This window comes from Panthera leo, chromosome E1 (assembly GCF_018350215.1).
Source record: "Panthera leo isolate Ple1 chromosome E1, P.leo_Ple1_pat1.1, whole genome shotgun sequence".
Classification (NCBI taxonomy): Eukaryota; Metazoa; Chordata; class Mammalia; order Carnivora; family Felidae; genus Panthera; species Panthera leo.
The window spans coordinates 25,125,011-25,152,581 of NC_056692.1; the positions used below are offsets into that span (position 1 = coordinate 25,125,011).

Genomic DNA, 27,571 nt, shown 5'->3' on the forward strand with positions numbered 1-27,571 from the left:
CAAAATGAAAAGTTTTTCCTCCCTTATTAGAATTCTACCCCTACTCCTTCTTTCCAAAGGTGATCATTGTCAATATATTTTTATAATGAATATACTTTGAGAAAAATGGTTTCACATATATTTTTACATAAATATGTATGGGTTTTTTTGTTTACATAAAGTAATCACTAGTTATTTACCATGGGCTTTTCCTATATTCATGTTTCTTGGTTATTTCTACATAAACATACAGTTTGGTATTTTAATAATTTCAATCGTTTGATCTTCTGCATATTGTTTATTAACTGAATCTATGAGTATCTAACCACATTCCTATTAATGTTTAACTAGCATGTTATTTTGTTTGTTTTTATCATAAGTGTACTCTAATTCTGATCTGCTGTTTCCCCCAGTCCCCCACCTGCCTCCCCTCTGGTAACCACCAGTTTGTTCTCTATAGTAAGAGACTGTGTTGTCTTTTTTTTTTTTTTCCCCTTTGCTCGTTTGTCTTAAATTCCACATGAGTGAAATCCTAGGATATTTGTCTTTCTCTGACTTATTTTGCTTAGCATTATCCTCTCCAGCTCCATGCATGTTGTCGCAAACGGCAAGATTTAATTCCTTTTTATGGCTGAATAATATTCATATATATATATATATCTATACATATATATATATATGTATAGATATATATATATGATGCAATCTCATGATATCTACATATCACATCTTCTTTATCCATTCATCTACTTATGAACACTTGGGCTGCTCCAATAGTTTGGCTATTATAAATAATGCTGCAATAAATATCAGGGAGCACATATCCCTTTGATTGTTTTTGTATTCTTTGGGTAAATACCCAGTAGTACAATTCCTGGATTATAGGGTAGTTCTATTTTTAATTTTTTGAGGAACCTCCATACTGTTTTCCACAATAGTTGCACCAATTTGTGTTTCCATGGACAGTGTTAAGAGGGTTCCTTTTTTAAAGTTTATTCATCTATTTTTGAGAGACAATGCATGTGTGGGTGGGTGAGGCAGAAAGAGAGGGAGCAAGAGAATCTCCACGTTGTAAGGCTCTCCAGAGAGCCTGATGCCGGGCTTGAACTTGAATGGTGAGATCATGACCTGAGCCGAAACCAAGAGTTGGATTCCTAACCAAGACAGCCACCCAGGTGCCCCAAGAGGGTTCCTTTTACTCTGCATCCTTGCCAATGCTTGTTTCTGGGTTTGGTTTGGTTTTGTTATAGAGAGCACGAGCAGGGGAAAGGGGCAGAGGGAGAGAGAATCTTATGCAGCTCCATGCTCAGCACAGAGCCCCATGCAGAACTCAATCCCACAACCCCAGGATCATGACCTGAGCTGAAATCGAGTCAGTTGCTCAACTGACTGAGCCACCCAGGCACACATTCTGACAGGTGTGATGTGATACCTCATTGTAGTTTTGATTTGCATTTCTCCGATGATAATGTTGAGCATCTTTTCAGGTGTCTATTGGCCATCTGTATATCTTCTTTGAAGAAATATCCGTTCATGTCTTCTGTCCATTTTTCAATTGGATTGTTTTTTGGTACTGAGTTGTAGAAGTTCTTTATATATTTTGGATATATATACTGATGAGTTTGCCTTGAATTTTCAAACTACAAAAATAAATGTCTATAAAGTAAGTGAGTGTGGTTTGCTAACACACTTAGAATAATATGTCAGGGGCACCTGGGTGGCTCAGTCAGTTGAGTGTCTGACCCTTGATTTCAGCTCAGGTCATGATCCCAGTGTTGTGGGACTGAGCTCCATGTCAAGCTTAAACTCCTGCTTACGATATTCTCTCTCTCTCTCTCTCTCTCTCTCTCTCTCTCTCTCTCTCTCTCTCTGCCCCTTGCTCACTTGAGCCCTCTCTCTCCAAAAAACAAAACACACACACAAAAATCTCTCTCTCTAAAAAAAGAAGAGTATCTGTCAAGGAGTAAACTCTATGTTAAATTTGTTAAATGCACAAATCAGCAATGTTTATAAGCTGGGAAGTTTTAATTCTTGAGTTACACGATCATATGGTAATGGCTTTAGCAAAGCTTTAAATAAAATGCTGCTTAAGTACCAAGAAGAGGCAACTCAGGGAAGTTTCAGGGAAGGCTTCCTTGTCCTTTGAGGTTGACAGATGAATTAAAGTTTAGGCAGAAAATGAGATTCCATATGAAAGAGAGAACAGCATGTTCAAAGTCATGGAATGTAAAAGGAAAAATTTTACAAGTATCACTGAAGGTGGCAGTCGAGATAAAACCAGTGCTATTGCAAGTGAAGGTGGAATTTTTTAAATGTTAATTTTCTTAATAGTAATTTAAAATTTGGTGTCATTTCCTGTACTTGCTGTTCTGAGTGCTTAAGATTCATGTTGTTTCATGGCAGATGTTTTAAAAGACCTATTTTGACACCCCCCCCCCCCCCATTCATATGAAGAAATGAAACACAAAGAGGTTCATAATGACGGATCTCAGATTCTTACTGCTCAGAGGCAGAGCTGGAACTGAAACCCAAATCCAGGGTTCTCTCCACTATTGCCAGCAGAGTTTCAACAGGTCTCCTCACCCGCCTTCAGCTTCAGAGATAGAAGACTAGGGAAAATGGTGTAGTTACTTTTGTAAAGACTAAACACCTCCTGCATTAAGTACTACCTTGTCTTTTCCAAGTACCTTCGTGAGCACCATCTCCAGATGCTGTTACCACGTGTCTCCTCTGCCACACATCTTATTTTTCTTGAACAAGAGCACTTTGTTCTGGTTCCAACAGCTTCTCTCACACTGTTCTCTAATAAAGACAGGCTGCAATAATAATCCCAAGTCCTGACCAAAAGTGATCACAACTACATTCGAAACAGATACACTATGAATGCAGGAACACTATATTTATTAGGTCAATAATTCATTTTTAGCAATACAAGTACAGAATATATCACAATGCTGGTTACAAACATACTTAGTATGGTTCAATGGTTACACATAATGGTGGGCACTACAAGTTTGTGTTAAGGATGATATGAAAGGTCATTCTGACACAATGAAGAATCGTCTTAAAAAAAATCTATCAATGACCCTAGATATTTCTATAGAAATTACTGTGGCACTATTCGTGGGGATTTTCATGTAAAGAATTGTTAGTAATTTGTTTCATTAAGAGCTTTTGAGTCTACTAACCTAAAATCCCCTGTTGCTTAATAAAGTATAAAAATAGTACTGACTTGGTAATATTTAATAAAATGTAGCATTCATTCACATCATAAAAGTAGAACTAAATTGAAAAGTTTTAGTTACCATGGCAACATATCTTTCCATAAAAGGAATATACAGAAATGAGTAATGTTACACAAATGGTACCTGCAACAGTTATTTAGTGATCCAACACTTAATTTGTGCACCACAAACCAGGTTTTCTAGATATCTATATATAGCATATATTTTTAATCTTAAATTTTACTTTTGAAAAAAATGTGCACTTCAACAAACTCACTAAGGCCACTCATGCTATAGATACCTAGGATTGCAATTAAAGAATAGTATTATTTAATAAATCCTAAAGCACATTCCTTCAGATCACCAACAGGGTAAAACCAGTTTTCTGCCTAACACATTCCTGAGATTTGTGGACAATACAACTACTAGTGTTCAAGCTGGATAGTAATCCAAGTGTCAGATTAAAAAATTTTCTTTTTCCTAGCAAGAACTGAGGTCCTCCAAAGCCAAGAGGTGAAATATATACATTAATTTTTAAAGCAAAAATAAAACTCTTAAAAAAGTCTATACTTATATAAATAAGTATTTTTCCAGTAGTAACTTTGCCATCCAGGAAAGGAAGAGTTTGCAAGCAGCAAGGCTACAAATTCTGGGGAGAAAAATAAAGACCAAGTGGTAGTTAAGAATACCTGCTACTAAGCAAACCGTTGTTTCAATTCGTAAAGTACGGCCACAAGCTTCAATTGTGTTTCAGGTGTGTTTACTGTTCAGCATTCTGTTTGCACGTAAGGAGCTACCAAATGGCACTCCCATTTATGTATAAGATTGCAGCCTCTGTACTTAATTTTCACAACATTATGAACTCTTCCCAAACAGGCTGGGAACAAAGGCCTTTGTCAAATCCTTTATTTTCACTAATGAGCGCATACTGCACAAGGGTTACTACAGAGCAATGGTGAGTTTGTTTTTAACCAAGCAGAGACAGAGCTTTGATGACAATAGAGGTCCTAAAGCCTAGGGCAAAGTCAGCTTTGGGAACCCTTAAATATGGTGTTCTAAAAAACCCAATCAGTTCTGTTACACTGGATGCTGGAGTGACTGACAATCTGTAGCACATGAGTATTTGTAGAGCCCCCTGATGCACCCAACTTGAATAGCACCAAACTTTAGGAAAAAGACTGGGTAAGAGGAAAGAAAGTCAGGAAGAATGAGACCAAAGGCCCATTATTATTTTGCTGAACTTTCAGAAATATCTTTAGGTTGGTTTAGGCTTCCTTACACCTAACCCCACCCTATGTGAAAAGCTTGTGCAAGCTATTGGTTATTGTGAGGTAAATTTTATTCTTTTCTTTCTTTGAGATTCTTTTTAACCCCATAAATCATGGTGACATTCACCTCTCTAATTTACCCTAAACATCCCTAGGAAAAGGATAAATCCCACACTTAAAATCATAAGGGTATTATTCATTAGAACCAGAATTAATAACATATTGTTAGATCATTAACAGAAACTGGCAATCTCTTTTCTCATCCTACAGTGTTTGCATTAAATCAAACAGATTTACAGAACACTACATTAAAGCAGTGGTAATAAAGGGAAACTACCAATGGTTTTTAGAAAAACTGGCTGCCACTTAACATTATCACCCTGTGATCTTAGGCTTCTAAATATCATGTTGCTTTATAGCTCAAACTGAATTAAGAGAGGATGAGGCCTTAAGTCATTTGCTTGATTTTATCATAGGAAATGCTGTATGTGCACAAAACCAAAAAATACAGATTACAAAAAAAAAAAAAAAAAAAAACTTCGTATGGAAACGTGAGTTTCAAAATATTTATTGAAAAACAATTTACCATGACATTCCTATACCACAAACATACCACAGGACTCTAAATAACCAACAAAAGTATACAAAGCCTATCCTGAAAATATCTTTGGAGGTATTAAATATATAGGCCCACGAGGATAGAGCTGAGTAACTTAAAAAATGTTAGTCCTTGGTCACAGACTATTTGGTAATTAACAAAGAGGTGCCTCTTGGCATTAGACTGCAATGAGCTGGGAGGGGAGATGCAGGTGTGCCAATGTACTCCTTTTAAAATTAAAAAGAAACTAATTCAATTTGAGGAATAAACTCAGGTTTTGAAATCATAGTTATAATCCTAGGGTCCAGGCTTGTTTCATCTCTTTACGTACCTCCCCCAGTCAATCCCCTCCTGGGGTCTTAAAAACACTGGCTCATAACTAACAAGACTGCAAATTATAGTTTTAAACAAGATTAGATTTGCGAAGTTCAAAAGTGTTTAAAATCAAATTGATCTGAAATCTCTAATTAATTTTTCTGTACTCAATGTGGCAGACAGTTTAGATTTCTTCCCCCCTCCAACCCCAACGTGCATGTTAAAAGAAAACCAAAATTCAACACACATTCACTCACCCACAGACTACTCCAAGCATTAGCCAAGAGTAACATCTCTAACAGCCAAGTCATGAACCCCTGAAAATAGGGGGGAAAACCCTGATTCTTAACTATAGAGGCACCCAATAGGCCACTATAATAAGAACTGAGGTAACAGCAAAAGACCTTTTGTTTCTTGAATTGCTACATGTTACAACTTCCCAAATTTGAATATTAATTATCTCAACATTAAATAACCCGACTGGGTTAAAATTTAAAAAATCAAAACCCAATAAAAGGAAGACAAGTTAGTGAAATAGATATATAATTAGGGGATCTTTGTATTTGACTCTTGAAGTTCAAATAAAACGACCCAGTTGTACTATTATTACCATAAAAACAAAGGATCTCAGAAGAATTGCTTCTTTTGGGCATTCATTTTTTCATGAATCCCCACAAACCACATAGTAACCTAAAAGTCCCTCCCAAACATGAGCTATTATTTCATGACTCTTAGCCAATATACTTGTTAATTGCACTGATTATTAGGGTAACATTTAAAATGAGGGGGTTGGTTGCGGCAGATATTTATAGACTTGCTTATGGCACTGCCATCTGTGCACACTGACTAAAGATATGCCACTGAAATTGCCAAATTTCCCAAGTTTCGTGTCTAATTACATGAATATAAGTTTTGCATTATTACTTTTCATCATATATCTAAATGAAACATTCTACTGATAAAAGTATATGCAGGGGCTAAAATAATAACCTAAAGCCTCTGGTCCAAATAACCCCTTTCTAGATTAGGCTGGTCCATTTTAGGTCCTCCTGGTCCTGTCAGCAAATGCTATCAGAGCATCTTGCATTGTTGTACCAAAAAACCCCAACACAACCAAAGGGTTAATAAAAGTGCTGGTCTGTCAGCTTTTCTATGATTTACAGATCAACACTGGTCCAGTTCAGATGAATCTGACAGTCCTTCTCTTGTAAGAGAGCTCTGGAGTGGCTGTATCCACTTCCGTGGGTAAGGTGGCCAAACCTAAGTCAGGATGTCCCTCTTCTATCAGCGCTGTGTTAACTTTTCCATACTGCATATAAAGATTTTCCCCATAAAATTTCTTTACAATACAGTATTGAATACCTCCACAAGGAAGAATTATATGTTAAAAAGTTGTTAAAATCATCCTTACGTAATAAGAATGCAACTCTTTTAAACTCTTAAATAGTTTTATTTAGGGGTTCTTTTCAGGCTTTCTGCAAAATGAATTATTTTTTTAAATGAAAAAAAAAAAACAACAACAAAAAGATTTCCTGTTGTTTGTTCTACGAGGTTGAAAATATGGGCCAGACTACTTATACATGCGGTACATGCTGAATATAACTGAATATATGCTTATTCCTACGGACACTCTGCAAGATAGGGATCACCCAAATAGGGTCAATGGACTGGACCAGTGTTTCAATGCAAATTCCAGCCCCAAAAAACAACATGGTTTTGATTTCACAGTATGAATTCCCTGGAATCTGGGAAAAGGTAAATTAGTTAACTGAGGTACTCCCTCAGCAGCTCGGTCCCTCCACATTCTGAGAAATCAAGAAGGACTGTACCACTTCTTCAGTGGACTGGGGGCTGGTGTTGACGTCTTCAAGAGCATCGGTCACCGAATACTGACGATCTCGCAACCGGTTCCAGTTAGACAGAACGTTGTGATATTCAAACACTTTCTCATAATTCCCAATGGAGTTGTAAAGTTTAATGAGACCTCGGTAGTCATATTCTAGTCCACTGTAGCCTTCACCAAACAGTTTCTTCCCTGAAAGTAAAACACACACACACACACACACACACACACACACACACACAAAGAAAGAAAGAAAGAAAGAAAGCTCAAATAATGAAGCAACAAGAGGTTCTTAAAGACAACACAAGTTCAATTCTTTAAATAAGGTGGCTTGGTTTTATTTCCTAGGATAAATGAGAAACTAATGAGATTGCGTACCCACAGACAAGATAAATATATTCGATTACATTAGAATTAAGAACTTCTGTTCTTTGAAAGGCACCATTTAGAAACAAGCAACAGAGTGAAAGTTATCTACCTGCAACACATATAACCAACAAAGGGCTTGCTGCATCCATAGTATATAAAGATCTTCTATAAACCAGTAAGGAATGATAGGCAATTCAATATAAAAATAGGGAAGAATTTTTTTTAAGTAATCACTACCCCCAGTATGGGGCTCAAACTCATGCTCTACTGACTGAACCAGCCAAGTGCCCCAAAACAGGGAAGAATTTTAACAGGCACCTTAGATGATGGCCACAGTATCTTATTTTGTAAAAGGCCTGAAAATGGAAACAATCCAAATGTTCTGAATATCCATTAACAGCAGAATGGATAAATAATGATACACTAATCCAATAAAATATAGCGCTGGAAATTAATAAACAACAGTGATATGGAACAACACAGATGTATTTCACAATTCACGTTCACCAAAAAGAAACCAGACATATAAAAATATACATTGTATGATTCTATTGTATCAAAAACAGGTAAACATCTATGATGTTAGAAGTCAGGAAAAGGGAGGCGGAGGGAGCAGTAACTACACAAATAGTTTAGAATTACTGCTTTTGCCTATCCTTGACACTCTGCCTAAACTGTCATACTTCTTGCTACTGGCTTCAACATTAATAAATCATCTTTAGCCAATGTTTCAGATGAGTTTTGAGTGGTTTCTGGATATCCTTAGCAGCTCTAAACTCACTGAAGTCTTAGTAATTACACTTCCCTACACAACATATAGGACATGTTGATATGTTGATTTCTAATCAGTTGACTAACAAAATTTTAAAATAACATACCAATCGCTATAGAGCGCAAATAAAGTTTCTCAGCATTTTCATACTGATTCATGTCATAATTGTATAAAGAAGCCAGATGTCCCACGGAAAGGGCTACTTCATAATCTTCTTGACCAAGAAGTTGCTCTTTAATCTGAATTGCTTTGATGTGCATTTCTTCAGCTTCCTGAAAAAAAATGAAGCTGTATTAGCATTAGATTATATTCTTTCTTATGTTAACAATTCTTACCCAACAAGCAAGATTCTTCTAAATGCCAAAAACATGGATGGCATAACATAATCAGATCAGAAACCATACTATGTTAATCCAAAAGTCGCCTATGCGCAGCATTACTACTTTGGGAAGTTACACACTTAGTTGATGACAGTAATAGTGTCCTATGCCAAAAATGATGAGAAAACTTGTCCTGGTAATAAAAAATTATTAGAAGAAATTAACATTAAAATTATTTTATTATTATTACTTGATTAAGTAATACACTTGATTAAGAATTTATAACCCAAAATTCTAAAAGAGAATTCAGTAAATTTTTATCATTACAATTAATAACACCTTAGTATCTGACATTCCCTGTATACCAGCCTGATGCCCCGCTAACAGCTATGTTTTAAGTCTAACTATAATAACCATAATAGCCTTTATGGTTTTTGATGTAGTCTTATTTTTCCAGGGTCTGGATTTTGAATTTTGTTTATATTTTGACTCTGTTGTTTTACACTAGCTATCTTCTCAATTTTTTCATGGAATAAGGTAGGAGTAAAATAAATGTACACTCTGTTATTTTTAAAAATTGTTTAACGTTTATTCATTTTTGAGAGACAGAGAAAGAGGGTGAGTGAGGGAGGGGCAGAGAGAGAGGGACACACCCTGAAGCAGGCTCCAGGCTCCAAGCTGTCAGCACAGAGCCTGACACAGGGCTCGAACTCACGAGCCATGAGATCATGACCTGAGCCGAAATAGGATGCTTAATTGACTGAGCCACCCCATTAAATGTACACTTAAATAGTTAAGATTACTGATGATGTATTATTTAAGACTTGTTATTTAAGACTGGACTTTATTACCTAAAATTATTTAGTAAGAGAAAAATGTAGTAAAACAGGCTTTTACCTTAAATTTTCTCATTGACTGGTAAAGTCTTCCAAGGTTTCCATAGTGTTTTGCAGTCTGTACATTAAATTCCCCAAAAGCTTTTTTAGCTAGTTGGAGTGAAGACAGGTGCAAATCATGAGCTTCTTGAAGCAGCCTCTGTTCAGTTTCTTTATTATGACAGTCAATTGCAATCTCCTCTAAAATAAGAGCTGATTAAGAAAGCAATAAAATTAGCGTAAATAAAACCATCAAAGCTAATCAGAGCATATAATTTAAAATTAAATTCAACAAATGTTTGTGGTTATGGTTTAGAACTGGTAAAGATGAAAATATTCCACTTTAATGAAAAAATATACTTTGGGGAGGGTCATTCTACTTCGGATAGTATAATGAACTTCGAATTTAAAAACAATGGTACACATCAAATATTTTGCAGAATTAATTTCTGCTTTACTAGAGTGTTATATTTTGCCAATGTGAATTTCTTACGTAAAGCAATCCAAGACAAGGAGGAAAAGGCAAAATTTTTAAAGTTATGAAACTGTGTCAAGGAGTACCTAAGTACATTTTGAAGCCAAACTTTATAAAATATAACCTTTAACCAAATACAACAGAAAGAACTGGTTTCCTCCTACTCATTTGACCAACTAAATCAGGCAAGAAGACAGTGCAATTTCAAAGTCACATACAAGACTTTCAAATTCCACTTAAAGTCTTAAAAATACATATTCTTTTACGAGGTGATTTTATTTCTAGGAAAATTGTCCATATGCACAAAAGTAAAAGAAGTTTAGTTCATTATAGCATTAAAAATTTTTTTTTAATGTTTATTTTTGAAAGAGAGAGAGAGAGAGAGAAACAGTGTATGAGCAGGGAAGGGGCAAAGAGAGAGGGAGACACAGAATCTGAAGCAGGCTCCAGGCTCTGAGTTGTCAGCACAGAGCCCAAAGTGGGGCTCGAACTCATGAACCGTGAGATTATGACCAAGCCAAAGTCAGATGCTTAATTGGCTGAGCCACCCAGGCACCCCCATTATAGCATTTTTAAAGAACAAAAGGTTAAAAACAATATAAAGGACAAATAATAGAGGTGAGGTTAAAAACATTAGAAAAGGATATATATCCGCATGTACTGCAATGAAAACCTGTTCACAATGTATAAAGTGAAGAAAGCAAAATACAACTAAAAAAGTTCATTCATTTCATAATTTGGGGAAAAACAGTATAAAAAGTATTCACCAAAATGCTGAATCTGGATTAGTGGGATTTCAAGTGACTTAATTTATTATTTTTCTTTTTTCTCTAACTTTTAATTTTTACATTAAATATGTATTACTTGTGCTTCTTAAAAATGCAAACCTAGAGAGAAAAAAGAACCAGTTCCAGAATTAAGGTAAAAACTTCTCCAATATGCATGGCATTACACGAGTGGCCCAATCATGCTGGCAAAATAAATGCTTTCAATGAAAGGGCTTTGGTGGTGATTAGAAGAAAAGTGAAAATAAGAAGAGAAGAAAGTCAGGGCACCTGGGGGGGCTCAGTCGGTTAAGCGCCCAACTTCTGCTCAGGTCATGATCTCATGGCTTGTGAGTTCGAGCCCTTATCAGGCTCTGTGCTGACAGCTCAGAGCCTGGGGCCTGCTTTGGATTCTGTCTCCCTCTCTCTCTATGCCCCTCCCCCGCTCACACTCTGTCTCTCTCTCTAAAATAAATCAACATTAAAAAAATTTTTTAAAAAAAGAAGAGAAGAAAGCGGTATTTAGTAAGAGTGCTGCAACCTGATATAAAGCTGCGTTTCAAAATCCTGCACTATAAAGTTGAAGGTATGTAAAAACTCATCTGTAGTCTGCTATCCATGTTACTGTGCAATAATCATGTGCTATTCTTTCATCCTCCTCTCAAAAGAAATGAATGAATGAAGGCATGACAGAGAGGAAAAGGAGGAAGGGAGGGAGGAAGAAAGAAAAAAGAGACAAAAGATATTCTGGCTTATTAAAAATACTATATGAGAGAAGTTAACCTTTTTACTATGAACTACTGGAGATTCTTAAGTAGAGCTGCAGACAGATACATTAAATCAATGACCTGGCTATCTTAGTAATATATAGATATAGTCTAATCCTATGCTACTACCCAAGGAAACAAACAGTCTTAACATATACCATATATCATTTAAAAAAATATGAGACTAGACATATATTACAACTGACAGCAAAAGAAATCTAAATATATATATATATATATATATATACACACACACACACACACACACACACACACACACACACATATATTGGAGACTAATTGCAAAGGGTACCTTTCACCCTCTTTGAAGAAGCCAAAAGAAGATGATCTTCAGGTAGAATGTGGGTAATGATACCAATAGCTCTTTCTGCATGAAATCTGCAATACAGACAGATATACTCTGGCATTTTTTAGTTACAAATAATTAAAGCATTTTTTAAAAAATCACAATTTATAATGTAATACCGATGGAATTTCTAAAACTATCTGTGGTAAAGGGTGCTGGTTTTTGTTTTTTAAATTTCCAATCTGTTGTGGACTGAACTTTTGGCATCCAACAGATTTCCATCTCCCACAGAATAAACTGTGAAACTGTTACTACAGCCTACAAGTCTCAACATGATCTTTCACTGGGGCTGCTTCTCCAACCTCATCTACATTCTCAGAAACAGCCCTCTCCTTGCCCTCCAAACACAAAGGCATCGCAGTTTTCTGAACATGCAAAAGCATACTCTCACCTAAGATTCTTGCACTTGCTTTACCGTCTCTACAGAATACTCTGCCCCTGAATATCCATCCATGGCTTACTCTTCAATGAAAAGCCTTTCCAGACAAGCCTATACAGAAGTCCCTAAAATATTTACTATAGTTCTTTACTCTTAGTTTATTTTATTCTTCTTCACATAGCAAGTATTCTCATCTGATGTGTTTGGTTGTTTGTTTATGGCCCCTCTCACCAAATAGAAGGTAAGCTATCTGCCTATTTTATCTACCAGTTCCTCTCAAATAACTCCAAGTCTTCTATCCCCATCTGCCAGGTAATTATTAATTTTCTCATATCTGTCTTCCAATTCACTAATGGTCTCTTTTGTTGTGTCCAATGTGCTGTTTAACTTGTCTACTGAGTTTTAATGTCAATGACTATGTTCTAATACTAGCTATTACATTTTATTTTTTCAAATAGCTCTTACTGAAATATGATTCATACCACACAATTCACCCATTAAAATGTACAAATTCAGTGGTTTTTAGTATATTCAGAGTTGTGCATCCATCACCACAAGCAACTTCAGAATATTTTCATGACTCTAATAAGAAACTCTGGCATGGGATACTTGGCGGGGGGTGGGTGGGTGGGGCAGGGGGCGCCTGGGTGGTTCAGTTGGTCAAGCATCTGACTCCTGATTTCAGCTCAGGTCATGATCTAATGGTTTGTGAGATCGAGCCCTGCATAGGACTGTGCACTGATAGTGTGGAGGCTACTTGGGATTCTCTCCCCAACCCCCCCTCTGTGCCCCTCCCCCACTCACGTGTGGCACATGTGCATTCTCTCTCAAAATAAACATTACAAAAACAAAAACAAAAAAAGTCTCTCTTGACTTTCTTCCAACTCTATCAGCCCTAGGCAACCACCAATTTACTTTCTGTCTCTTACGGATTTGCCTATTCTGGACATCTCATACAAATGGAATCATACAATATGTGGTCCTTTGTGACTGGTTTTTCAATTAGAAGAATGTTTTCAAGGTTCATCCAGGTTGTAGCATCTATCAGTTGTTTTATTTTAAAATCTGCCCTTTTTTTCACCTTTATCTACCCTCCAAAATATTACTGATTCCTTCTTTTACATCAAGGTCAGCAAATTTATTCTGTAACGAGACAGATAATAAATATTTTATGTTGTGTGGGGCCATATACTCTGTCCCAACTTCCCAAACTCTCCTGATGTAACATGAAAGCCACAGACAATACATGAGTGAATGAGTATTGCTATATTCCAATAAAACTATTTTCCCCATAGGCCATAGTTTGCTAACCCATTTTATATATTTAATCATTTAAGAATACTTACTTTATAGTATCAACCAAAAAGTTTTGTTAGCTGATACTGTTTGGGTTCTAATCCTGTTCATTATATCTGCTGATTCCCACTAATAGAAGAAATGCTTCCCTAGTGGATTTTGAAATATATATTTTTAAAGTCTATTTATTTTGAGAGAGAGTGACAGAGAATCCCAAGCAGGCTCCATGCTGTCAGCACGAAGCCTGATGCAGAGCTCAAACTCACAAACCATGAGATCATGACCTGAGCCAAAATCAAGAGTCAGATGCTTAACTGACTGAGCCACCCCGGTGCCCCTATTTTGAAATATTTTTATGGTGAGTTCATCTTAGGTAGAGCTAGATCTATGGAAAATCTGTATGGTTTCAGTTGAGAATTAATCATTTTCAAGAGTTTTGCATTTTCTTCCAAAAGGCATCTGAGGAGAACTAGCAGTCCTAAAGTACTTTTTAAATGTTTTCCTTAGTTTGGGGGTTCCTGAATGTATGACAGTTATAAATTCTTCTATGAGGCTCCTTTTTTGTTCAACTGAGAGCCCAACCTGAGATGAACAAGTTTCCTTGCCCTCTTTCTTGCCAATGGGAAAATTTTTTTTCCTCCCAGTCTGCCCTTTCTTTCCCTGAGGGTGCAACCTTGATCTTGGCTTCATCTGAGTGTTTCACTTCTAACTCACACCTTCCTGTGGGCTAAACGCCTCTTGAATCCAGGATTGCTGTCGAACCAAGGGTACAGAAACTTCTAAGCTTTCTCATCACCCCAGGGCAGTTATGCCATAGTTCATGTCTACCCGATTGGATTTTAGTCCATGACTGGCCCTTGGGGATTTCCTCTCTCTTCCTGAAGCTCAGTTACACATTTAAAAAGATGATTGTTATATTTTATTCAGTATTTCTGCATGTTTTGAGCAAAATGTTTCTAAGTCTATCATTTAGACAGAGGCTATTGTATTACCCAAGAAAAATTATTAAAGCATTCAAAAGATAAACCATATTCTGCATGAAGATACACAAGTCCCAACATTAAACCACATAAAATCTAAATGAATGGCTTATAAATTGGTACTATTTTGGATGACTTCAAAAAAATTTTAGGCATCTTGTTAAGACTCCAGGAAGACAAATTTAATCCATAAAGGATTAAGAAAAACAAAATAACAGCAACAACATTTAATCTCTCACTGAAAAGGAACGTGGAACTTACAGTGCATTGTCAAATTTCCCAGAGCTATACTGGTGAACATAAGAAGAATAAGCCAAGTCTTCATGAGCTGTTGCTACATGGATATTTTTGCCACCAAACACTGACTGCCGAATGTCAAGGGCTGCCTGAAAGAGTAATGAAAATACTACTATAAATCCTTAGAAAATGCTACCCAGTAATATTAAGCACCCTAGTAATTTAAATATATATTCTATGTACAATCTCATCAGTTTTGAGGCAAAAGTCCTACTGTATTTAAATCACAAGAGAACATAAAAATCACTTATAAGGCCTGATTTTCTGAAGACTGAATCGAACTTAAAAGGCAATGGTTTCATACTATAAAAATCATTCATATATCTAGGAATCATATCAGTATTTTTGTCTATGTCCTTCTTCAAAAGTGAACTATAAAATCAAGAATGCCTTGTCCAGAGTGATGGCATAACACATTTACCTGAGAATGACTAATATAAGACCTAAAAGAATTGTTATCAACTCTCGTTGCTATTACAAAGACAGCTCTAATGACTCATACCAAATCAACAATGAAGACAAGTCATTACGGGGGCAAAATGATAAATGGAAAAGTACTCTTAAATATGAGCCCACAAGCTAAAAATTCTTTTCCTGGATAGTTCTCTTTAACTCTTAAAACATTTACTTTTAATCCTTCTAGATATTATTTAGTAAAATAATGTGCCATATTTGAGGAGGGGCTCAGAAAGAGTTGTTCTTAGAAAGCGGGTTATACACCACAAACAAATACAGGTCAGCAAGTCAATTCCGGTTTAAAGAAAAAAGTGCAACCATTAACATACCTGATAAATTGCAACAGACTGACAGATATTATCTACATTGAGTAAGTAGAACCCATAATCTAGCAGTGTATCAGAGTATTTTGGGTGTTTGGATCCAAAATGATCCCTATAAAAAGATATAAAACTATTAGGATATAAAGCAGGGAGAGACAATTTGAAATGGTATTTTTATTAATCATCACCTACCGTGCCAAATACACTGCATGTTTAATTAGCTGTTCTGCCTTCTTAAATTCACGTTTTACAACACAAGCCTAAGGATAAAGCAAAAGATTATTAAACAACTCTCAGTTAATTAGTGTGCTAAAATAAGTACATATTATACATTCAGACTATAAAGGTCAAAAGAAAAAAAGCATCTTCAAACATAAATAAAAGGGTTCTATTTATTAATTTCTTCCCTTCCAAGCACTTGAAAATTCTATTATAAGCAGATCTGTACATATTCTGGGAAATTACAAAATTAAAAATTTTGACAGTCATGCCCAATACAAACCTGTTATAACAAAGTTATCTTACAAAGCTGGTATACTCCCATCCTTCCAGATTACATAATAAGTAAGTGGGGGGGGGGGGGTTCAATATAGTATTTTCTAAGCTGCTTATTTATATCTCAGTTCTAGAGTGGCTTAAGTATCTTGTAGTTTTCCTCTGTTAATTTTAAAATGCATAGAATTTCAAGTTTTCTTATTCTTAAAATATTCTGATTCATGAAAATAGCCAATAGTTTTCAAACTCTAAATATTATCTGCATATAGAAATACAAATCTTGGAATCTTGCACCTATATATATTAAGTTTATTTTGAGAGAGAGAGAGAGAGAGAGAGAGAGAGAGAGAGAGAAAGGATGAGCAGGGGAGGAGCAGAGAGAGAATCCCAAGTAGGTTCCGTGAGGCCAGCGCAGAGCCCAGTGCGGGCTCAAACTCATGAGCCATGAGATCATGACCTAAGCCGAAACTAAGAGTTGGATACTTAACCAAATGAGCCACCTAGGCACTCCTAAATCTTGCATATATATTAAACTGTCTTAACATTAAGTGTATATTCAATGTTTTAAATTAATTAAAAATATAGTAATATCCCTCTTCTAGCTCTGATAATCTGAATAAAGTTATGCCACTTACTTGTCTAAAATGACTTATTTAAGAAGTTTCGCAGAATCTTAGACCCTTTTAAATTACAAATTTAGGATCTTTATTCTAACTGAAATTTCCATAATTAAAATCAACCAAAATGGAATACTCAAAACTGAAAAACCTCTGGGTAGAAAGAATATACTTGAAAAGTATGACACTGTGAGGCTGTAATACTACCACTCTAAGATTTAATACTAGGTTAGCCTTGAGGAGAAAAATGACCAAAGTCCCTACAATTGTGGCATAAGGAATTGAGGCTGCTGGAAAGGCTAAGAAAAACAAAAGCAAAATTGGGGCGCCTAGGTGGCTCAGTCAGTTAAGCATCTGACTTCAGCTTAGGTCACATCTCATGGTTTCTGAGTTCTAGCCCCATGTCCGGCTCAGTACTGACAGCGCAGAGCCAGTTTCAGATTCTTTCCACACACACACCCCACCCCTCCCCCTCTCATGCACACGCACGCACGTGCACGTTCTCTCTCTCTCAAATAAATAAACGTAAAAGAAAAAGAAAAGCAAACTCAAGTTAGGATAGCACCAAAATAATGTTTCAATCTGTACTTCAGTGAGTTGTATTATCAAAATGAATTTTTTCATGGGTTTTCTGGATATAGGAAAATTAGCTCAATTCTATACATAGGATAGTTTTAGAAACCAGTTTTCTAAAACTGAGCATAGAAACTTAGAAAATAGACCTTGTTGGTCCATGAAGTACATAATACCTAACTTGTTAAATAACAAGTTAACTAAAACAGATTTAAAGCTTGCTAAATCTTGTAATTCATTAATAATTTTAACATTATACTCACCTTAGAAGCTTGTCTTAAAACATCCACCACAACTTTGACTGGTAAGCCCACTGTGATTTCTTTCATGGCCTCAATGCACCATTTGTAAGCCTAAAAAATATTTACAAAGAGTAAAAACTGATTAATCAAACTGACAGTATGTAATGAAATGATTGTGTATCTCTCTCCTAAGCTTTCAAGTACCTGAATAAGAACACACACAAAGTATTTACACTTAAAATTTTCTGAGACTAAGTTTTCTTGAAAGCGTAAGTTTGTTACATTTTTCTTTGAAAAACTGACAATGAAGAAATCAAGAGCATGTTCTCTCTTGCCCACAAGCCTTTGCAGATACTGCTCCCTCTGCCTTGTATACATTCTTCTCTCCTGAACTCTTAAACCCAAGTTAAGTTAACCAAGTTAGTTAAGTTAAACCCACCTAACTTGTCTTTCAAGCCCTAGATTAGGCTTCCTATACTTTCTTCTCCTAAGGCAATGCTTATTATTTTGTATCTTAACTACCTGTTTAGTTGAGTGCTCACTTTGTGAGAACTACTACTCTAAGCACTTTATGTGTATTAACACATTTAACTGACACAACAGCCCTATGAGATGCAAACTACTATGTGAAAATGAGGTGCAGAGAGGTTTAGTGCCAGGCAATGTGTTAACACCTAGGTATCTATTGGGAAATAAAACAATATGTCCTTCCTCTCCCAGTGCTTAGTGGAAGAAAATACTTCCTTTGCAAGCTTCCTTCTCCATTCCACCTAAAAGATTCAGAAGCAATTTTTATATAAAAATGAAATGTATGTGATTTAGGCCAAGAAAACCTGGTTTGTTAAGACACTAAATAACCAGATGTTGTTTCAGAGTAGTAAGTTAAAATCCTTCAAACTGTAGTGGACTGTAATACTGCTTTAAAATATTTACTGCTCCTGGGGTGCCTGGGTGGCTCAGTCAGTTAAGTGTCTGACTCTTGGTTTTGGCTCAGGTCATCATCTCATGGTTCATAAGTTCGAGCACTGCATCAGGCTCCGTGCTGACAGCACAGAGTCCGCCTGGGATTCTCTCTCTCCCTCTCTCTCTGTCCCTTGTCCGCTCTGTCTCTTAAAGTAAATAAAAAAAAAAAAAAAAAAAATTTAAAATATTTACAGCTCCTCTTTGGGGAAGGATATACTTCCCTTCCACATTAAAGATGACATGGTCATGTGATTTCCTTTGGCCAATTTAAAAACTAATTAAAATATGAGAAGTGAAATGTGTGATTTCTGGGAAAAAGCTCTTAGAGTAAGTAATACTTCCTCATGATGTTTTTGCCTCTGCTCTAAGGCTGGTAATGTTCTAAATAGAGGATGCTCACCACATGGTTTTGATCAAAGTGTAAACAATGTTAAGCAGAGCCACAGGAATCCCAAGACAGAATGTAGCATGAGCAAGAAAACCTTATTTTTCCATGTCATTGCTATTTTGGGGCTTATATTACCTCGGCATAGCTGAAGCCATGCTAATATCAAAATATGATGATAATTCATTAAGCTATATCCTCGATATTTGCATACTTTTCTGTAGCTATCAATGACAAACTTATCTATTTTTAAAAGAATAAGCTATCTAGGGTGCCTAGCTGGCTCAGTTGTTAGAGCATGTGACTCTTGATTTTGGGGTGGTGAGTTCAAGCCCCACACTGGGCACAGAGTTTACTTAAAAAAAAAAAAAAACTATCAAAATCCTTCAAGATACATTTACGGCCTTAAACATTCCTCATGAATGTGCTGAGTGTTGCAAAGACCACGAATAAAAAACAGTATAAACTCTTAATCTAAATGTAGACACAAAATAACTGTCAATTAAACAGTAACTGCCTAGTAAAGAAAGTGGAAACTGATAAATAAAAGGCATTTTTGTTCCACTGAATACACTGGTGGGTCTGGACCACCAATACATTGGTAGAACTGGGTATGAAGCAAAGAATGGCAAGATATGAATCAATCTACGTGACAGAAAGAAGAGTGCAGAGTTCCAGAGGACAGTATGAACAACAGGAATGAAAAGATGAATCAGAAGTGGCTAAGATGAGTTCCTATGCAGAGATATAAAAAGATGGGGGGGGGGGGGGGGGCCGCACCTGAAGAACTTTAGAAGTAGGCATTTCTTTCTCTCTCTTTTTTTTTAATTTCATTTTTTTAAAAACGCTTATTCATTTTTGGAGAGAGGGAGCGAGAAAGAGAGGCAGAGGGAGAGAGGCAGACGGAGAGAGGCAGAGAGAGAGGGAAACACAGACTCTGAAGCAAGCCCCAGGCTCTGAGCTATCAGCACAGAGCCCGACATGGGGCTTGAATTACTCACGAACCGTGAAATCATGACCTGAGACGATGTCGGACGCTAAACCAATTGAGCCACCCAGGCGCCCCTCTTCTTTTTAAGTAAGCTTCACACCCAGCACGCAACCCAATCAATGCCAGGCTTGCGTTCATGACCCTGATATCAATACCTGAGCTGAGGGGTGCCTGGGTGGCTCAGTTGGTTAAGCATCAGACTCCGGATTTTGGCTGAGGTCATGAACTCAGGGTTGGTAAGATGGAGCCCTCCCTGTGCGTTGGGCTCTGTGCTAGGCGTGGACCTGCTTGGGAGTCTCTCTCTCTCTCTCTCTCTCTCTCTCTCTCTGCCCCTCCCCAACTTGTGGGAGCATGCATGCACATCACTCTCTCAAAATAAATAAACTTAAAAAAAAAAAAAAAAAAAAAGACCTGAGCCAAGATCATGAGTTGGATGATTAACCAAATGAGCCACCCAGGTGCCCCTTAAGGTAAGCATCTCTACTACTCAAACTGTTGTTGGAGATCTCTCTCTTACTTCCTCCTTTACTGTCACTGGAGATCTCATAAAGTCAGCTATCCACACAAAGGTCTTCTGTGAATGGGTTCTTTGTTCTTGGTGTGTGAAAATAAAAGAAAGAGGCTAAGTTCTATATTTGGGTTGAGAAGCTATGGAACAATCATTGCACACAAGGGGCAGCAAAAGAATCCATCAACAGAACTAATTCAGCAGATATAGGATTCATCATCAAACGTAACCAGAAAAACATACATAACACCCCTAAGAAATTGCAGGCATGTTGGTAAAGGTTTTAGATTTTTACAGGTGGGTTTGATGTCTTCTTAGATGGATATGAATAGCAGGATGATCCTAGCAGCAGGGTTGCATGTCATTGTATAATCATTCTAGAATTTTCTAGCTTTACCTCTAATTGTAATTTTCCTTTATGGAGAATATGGAATATATTAATGGGGCAAAAATCAAGATAAGAATAATTATAAAATATGAAAGTTAAATGACAGTTATGTGGCAGCATAAAATACTTATGATATCCTTCCATAAGTAAAGCAATCAAGTAAAGGAGTTAAAAAGACATAAATCACTTCTCAACTACATATTCATTAGTGCTGAAGCATTAATTTAATAGTATAAAGACAGGAGCAAAGTTATCTTTCTCATAAGGCAGAGGAAGGAGAAAAACAATGCAATAAAGTATAATAAATAAAACCTAGCTTCCCATTAAAATGAATGCCTTCAAGTTATGATATTTTACCCAGAGCTGCACATCCAATAAGAAACCATCTATAAAGGTTCATTTGACAGAGCATGCCCATCAAAATAATTTAGATAGCAATATATTTGGTCAAATTAAAAACAAAATAGGCCATAAATCATATATGTGTATGTTTAAAATACATCTCACAGAATGTTTTTTTGTCTCATTTTAAATATTCCATTACAAAAAATAAAATCAAAACAAATAATAAATATTCCATTACAAATGTGTATTGCTTTAAGTAAATCCAGTATGTAAAAATATGATTAGACAAATATAAGATTGTATGATTTATCCTTTCAAAATTTTTATTTTATTATTTATTTTCATTTTTTAAACACATTTCATTATTTTTTTTTAAGTAATCTCTATACCCAATGTGGGGCTCAAACTTACAAACTTGACATCAAGAGTCACATGCTCTACCGACTGAGCCAGCCAGGCACCCCCAACCTTTTTTTTTAAATCGAAGTACAGTTGACATGCAATGTTACAGTGGCTTCAGGATACAACGCAGTGATCTGACAATTGTATACAATATGCTATGTTCACCACAATAAGTGTAGTTCCATCTGTCACCATACATTATTACAATATTACTGACTACAGTCCCTATGCTGTACTTTTCAAGCCCATGACTTATTTTGTAACTGGATATTTTGTACCTCTTAATATCCTTCACCTATTTCTCCCATCCCCTCAGCCTGTACCTATTAGTTTCTCTTTGTTTATCTGTTTGTTTTGATTTTATCCTGTTTATAGCTACCTGCTGATCACAATGAAATGCACTTCAAAACACTCACCTCATCATAGTGACTTTTTGCAAATAGTAGTGCACACAATTCTCCATACAGTGCAGCTTTGTTTGCTTGCTGGCCATGTTTTGAGAGTTTATCCATATATGTCTGAGCTAACTTAAACGTCTCTTCACCCAAGTGATATTTGCAGTTTCCATTTCGCACATGAAGCAACCTGCAAAACCAGAAATAACATTCCTCTATTTTTGACATTTCTAGCATGGTCCTCTCACAGATCGCTACTTAGTACCACCCAAATGAGTTAAGGAAACTAGATGTAAGAAGTACGGGGCAGCACTGGAAAATAACCATCTGCCCCAAACCATGACTGACTAAAGCACACAAAGAGTTGTCTCTTCCCAGAAAACTACCCATGATTAATCTGATCCAACTCTGATTCTTTTTCTTCTTTAAATATTTTGCATACTTTGTGCACTCAGAATGTGCTACATCTAACCCTTAACTCTTTTTGTTTCAAATCCAAAAGTAATGCAGTCTCATTATAAAAAAATTGGAAAACAATGAAAAAACAAGATCAACATGAAATACTATTACCTACCATTACTTTCCATTCTTTTGTTCTAGTTTATTTGTGCAATACTTGATTACTAACTTTATCTCATGTTGCTTCATAAATGCTCATTTTTTGGTTATCTTTCCAGTAAGGTAGGTTGACTGAAAATAGTGGTATTGTCACCTATTTCTTTTATAACCTTTATCTTCTACGGTGGAAAAATACAGTTTTTTACACAAAGTAACTGTAAAACCATGTACACTATCTAATGATATGTAAGAGTAGCAAAATGCATTAGGTCAGATTGTGGTACCAACAGACTACATACATCTGTATAGACTATGCAAGACAGAACAGTGAGGAACTGACATATATTTATGTATCTATTATAATGCTGGCTAGAACTTTATGTGCATGTATTATGCCAATACAATCTTCTGAAAATGCTCAGCCCTGAGAGGGAACAGGGTATAAAAATCATTTAAAAGAAACCAGGTATGGAGAATCTGGGAAGGATTCTTCAAGAATATAAAAAACAGATATTTAAAATTTATTTTTTCTAACTATACCAAAAATATTAACAGATCAATGACTCGGGATGAGAAACATGTAACAGTCTTCTAATCGCTATCATTTCTTTGTACAGTCAGGGAAAACAGATGGAATAACTTCAAATGAACCAAGACAACTCAATAAGGTGGCAAACAGTATACAATGCCAGTGTGTATCCTTCCAACATTCTTCATACAGTTATCTGCTTTTAGAAAAGCCTAAAACCCTCCAGCAAAATAATATACTAATGTTAACCAAAGATTCTGAATTTTTTATAATGTCAAATTCAAACTTAAAGCAGAAATAAGCAGTCATTTTCAGGCTTTCCTAGAATGGAGAATTGAATGGATTTATATTTTTAAGCAGAAATATAAAAGAAAAAATGTATGTTTTGGTATACATTTCAAGTAAAAAAATTTTTTCAATGTTTTATTTTTGAGAGAGAGAGAGCATGAGTGGGGGAGAGACAAGGAGGGGAAACAGAGGATCTGAAGCAGGCTCCAGGCTCTGTGCTGACAGCAGAGAGCCCAACGCAGGGTTCAAACCCACGAACCATGAGATCATGACCCAAGTTGACGTCAGACGGTTAACTGACCAAGCCACCCGGGCATCCTGGTATATAGAAAATTTTTAATGCTAAAGTAAGTGTACTGATACAGAAAAAAGAGACAATGTCATTTGACTGCCAAATTGCTATTCTAATGGTCAAGTAGTTAGCAATGATCCCTGTCACAATGGAAACTACGCACAGGAAAATAGAACTGAAAACTAGTAAAAGATTACTGGAAAAAGAAATATGCTGGTTCATATGATAAAGTTTTGAGAGACTCTTACAGTCCATTATTGACTGAACACCTATTATGTGCCAGTCATTTTTCTAAGTGAAAGGGATGCAGTGGTAAATAAGACCCTAAGGAGATTCACTCTAGGGGGAAGGAGTATAGGATAGGCAGACAAACACACCAAAAAGTAAGACATTCATTTAAAAATAAATGCGGGGTGCCTGGGTGGCTCAGTCAGTTAAGCATCCAATTCTTGATTTCAGCTCAGGTCATGATCTCATGGTTCTGTGAGTTCGAGCCCCGCATGAGGCTATCTGCTTGGGATTCTCTCTCTCCCTCTCTCTGCCTCTCTGTCTCAAAAATAACAAATACACTTAAAAAAATATAAATGCTACGTATCTTATAAAAATAGGGTAACATTATCAGGAGCTTCCTTTTTTTTTAAAGATTTTATTTTTGGGGCACCTGGGTGGCTCAGTCAGTTACGTATCCAACTCTTGATTTCATCTCAGATCGTGATTCCAGGGTCATGGGATTGAGCCTACACTCAGCGTGGAGGCTGCTTGAGATTCTCTTTCAATCTTTCTCCACCCCACCACCTCTCTCCCCCACTCACTCTTGCTCTCTCTCAAATTAAATTTTTTTTTTTTTTTTTTTTTTTTTTTTTTTTTTTTTTAAGAAATCTCTACATCTGGGTGCCTGGGTGGCTCAGTTGGTTGGGCATCTGATTTCAGCTCAGGTCATGATCTCGCAGTTCGTGAGTTCAAGCCCTGTATTGGGCTCTGCACTGACAGCAAGGAGCCTGCTTGGAATTCTCTCTCCTTTCATCTCTGCCCTTCCCCTGCTCACACTCTCTCTCTCTCTCTCTCAAAATAAATAAAATAAACATTAAAAACAAAATAAGAAATCTCTACATCCAATGTGGGGCTCCAACTCACAACCCCAAGGTCAAGAGTCATGCTCTACCGACTGAGCCAGCCAGGTGCCCCATGATCAGGAACTTCCTAAAGAAGGTTCTCAGGGTAGATATGGAAGAATTCTCTTGAGAAGCTAACATTTGAGTTGATACCTAAATGATGAAGAAGCAATCATGTGAAGGTCTGTGAGGAAGCATGTTTCAAACAGAAGGAATAACTGCAAAGGCCCTGAGAAAGGGAAAAAAATGTGGCATAATCAAAGAACAGACAGAAGACCAACATGTCTGAAGTATTATGAATAAAGGATTATGTAAAAAGAGATGAGAAAGCAGGGGTGTCTGGATGGCTCAGTTGGTTAAGCATCCAACTCTTGATCTCAGCTCAGGTCATGATCTTAGTTTGGGAGATCAAGCCCTTAGTTGGACTCTGTGCTGACAGCATGGAGGCTGCTTGGGATTCTCCCTTTCCCTTTCTCTTTGCCCTTCCCTCCCTCTCTCTCTCTCTCTCAAAATAAACAAACTTAAAAAAAGAGAGAGAGGGGCACTTGAGTGGCTCAGTCAGTTGAGCGTCCAACTTCAGCTCAGGTCATGATCTCACATTCCATGGGTTTGAGCCCCACATCGGGCTCTGGGCTGACAGCTCAGAGCCTGGAGCCTGCTTCGGATTCTATATCTCCATTTTTCTCTGCCCCTTCCCTGCTCATGCTCTCTCTCTCACACACTCTCTCTCAGAAATAAATAAAACATTAAAAAAAATTTTAAGAAGAGAGAGAGATGAGAAAGCAGAGATAACAAAGATTTAATAGGGCCTTGCCAGGTCAGGGTAAGGAGTTTTGGCTGTAACAGTGAGATCTGGTTTATGCTCTAGAACAACGCTAATAGAATTTCCTGAAATATTCTATATCTGCTCTGCTCAATCTGGTAGCCACCAGCCACAAGTGTCTACTGAGTATCTGAAATGTGCCTAATGTGACTGAGGACCCAGTTTTTAACTTTAATTAATTTTATAAAGTTGTACATGGTTAATGACTATATACTGGACAGTGCAACTCTAGAAAGACTCCTCTGGCTACAGTGTGGAAGATGGATTATAATAAAGCCAAGAGTGAAAGGAAGACAACCAGGACAGAAGGTATTACAACAGTCCAAAAAAACCCAAAAATGACCTTGAGAAAAAAAGATACATATTAGAGATACAGAGTTGGTAGTGATCCAAAGGGTTCAATGAGGAAAAGGTTAAACTCAAGCACAGGCTGTAAATTTACAGAAGGAAAAGAACAGTATTCACCTCTCATTTATACAATACTAGAAATTGCATTTCCAACAATATTCACTATATTCTCACTAAAAATAAATTTCTAGAAATTATTTAATAATTGGCATATGATGGGGTATCAAACTAAATATTTTAAGCCAGAAATGCACAGCTTGACATTTTCTCCACTTCCTGCTGGTTGTCTACTGAAACAAAAGGGCAAATTAAACATATGGAGACTCTTCAGGGTCTGTATGTCCATCTGGGCTAACACAGAGCAGGATGAAGGATCCAAGAAACTTTTAGATTCAACTGAGGATCCAATTTTGCCTTAATATACTCAGTCTAATGAAAAGGCAGGTTCTCAAGGTTCTCCAAATGTGGTTCTACAATGTAAGTATAGTATTTTATTATCTTTTAAAAATATTTTATTTTTAAGAGCAGTTTTAGGTTCACAATAAAACTGAGAAGGTACAGATTTCTCATATACCTTCTTTCTCATAGCATGTTATTCTTTTTTAATGTTTTGTTTTTGAAAGAGGGCACGCAAGCAGGGGAGGGGCAGAGAGAGAGGGGCAGAAGATCCAAAGCGGGCTCTGCCCTTGACAGTTGCAAGCCTGATGCAGGGCTCAAATTCATGAACTGTGAGATCACGACTTGAGCTGAAGTCAGACACAACTGACTGAGCCACCTAGACGCCCCTCCCATAGTATGTTATTTTTATGAGAAAATACATTTGTATCTACCTGATCAACAGCTATTGTCAAAAGCAATTACTATTTAACTGGTTAAACTATTCACTGTTTGGAAGGAAAATATACAAGTTTAGAAGTCATTAGCTTATGAATATATTCATGTTAAGACTGAGCAAGATGGGGTGCCTAGGTGGCTCAATTGAGTTCCAACTCTGGATTCTGGGTCACATGATCTCATGGTTCATGAGTTTGAGCCCCATATGGGGTTCTCTGCATCAGCACAGCCCGCTTCAGATCCTGTCTCCCTTTCTCTGTGCTCCTCCCCTGCTCGCACATGTGCAGGCTCTCTCTCATTCTCTCTCTCAGAAATAAATAAACATTAAAAAAAATGTCAAATCAAATTTGGGGACAGAGAGAAAACTTACATAAAAATACCCATAACTAAATGTTACATAGAAAAAACGAAGACAGTAAAAAAGAAGAGTTATTTCTAGCCTTGCCTGCCTTTCCTTTAAGTACATGTTAAAAAATGTATTTTTAAACAAAATAGTTATTTATAAATAAAATACTAATCTTATTACACAATTCTAGAAATGTAAACAAGGGTAAAAAAAAATAAACACCCAAGAAAAACATGTTTTTATTTTCCCAGCATCCAGTGCCTAGCACAGTTTTGGGTACACTGAGGCATTCAATAAATAATTGTTGAGTGAATGAACACACAAGCTCTACGACATAGCAAAAATATATATATAAAATAGGGACACCTAGGTGGCTCAGCTGGTTAAGCATTCAACTTCGGTTCAGCTCATGATCTCAGGGTTCGTGAGTTTGAGCCCCACATTGAGCTCTCTGCTGTCAGCACAGAGCC

The 27,571-nt window shown here is 36.6% G+C and overlaps 1 protein-coding gene across 1 annotated transcript in view; it reads right to left on the reverse strand.

Moving 5' to 3' along the window:
• Nucleotides 1–5,023: 5,023 nt before the first annotated feature.
• The window catches only part of APPBP2 (amyloid beta precursor protein binding protein 2), a 49,828-nt gene continuing 27,280 nt past the window's right edge, over nucleotides 5,024–27,571 (reverse strand). The window contains exons 5-13 of the mRNA XM_042914734.1: nucleotides 21,993–22,161; nucleotides 17,616–17,705; nucleotides 15,860–15,927; nucleotides 15,674–15,779; nucleotides 14,853–14,977; nucleotides 11,883–11,968; nucleotides 9,586–9,776; nucleotides 8,475–8,640; nucleotides 5,024–7,419 (exon numbers count right to left, since the gene is read on the reverse strand). Coding sequence (XP_042770668.1) covers nucleotides 7,166–7,419; nucleotides 8,475–8,640; nucleotides 9,586–9,776; nucleotides 11,883–11,968; nucleotides 14,853–14,977; nucleotides 15,674–15,779; nucleotides 15,860–15,927; nucleotides 17,616–17,705; nucleotides 21,993–22,161 — 1,255 coding nt within the window. The 3' untranslated portion in view covers nucleotides 5,024–7,165. The remainder of the gene's footprint in view (nucleotides 7,420–8,474; nucleotides 8,641–9,585; nucleotides 9,777–11,882; nucleotides 11,969–14,852; nucleotides 14,978–15,673; nucleotides 15,780–15,859; nucleotides 15,928–17,615; nucleotides 17,706–21,992; nucleotides 22,162–27,571) is intronic.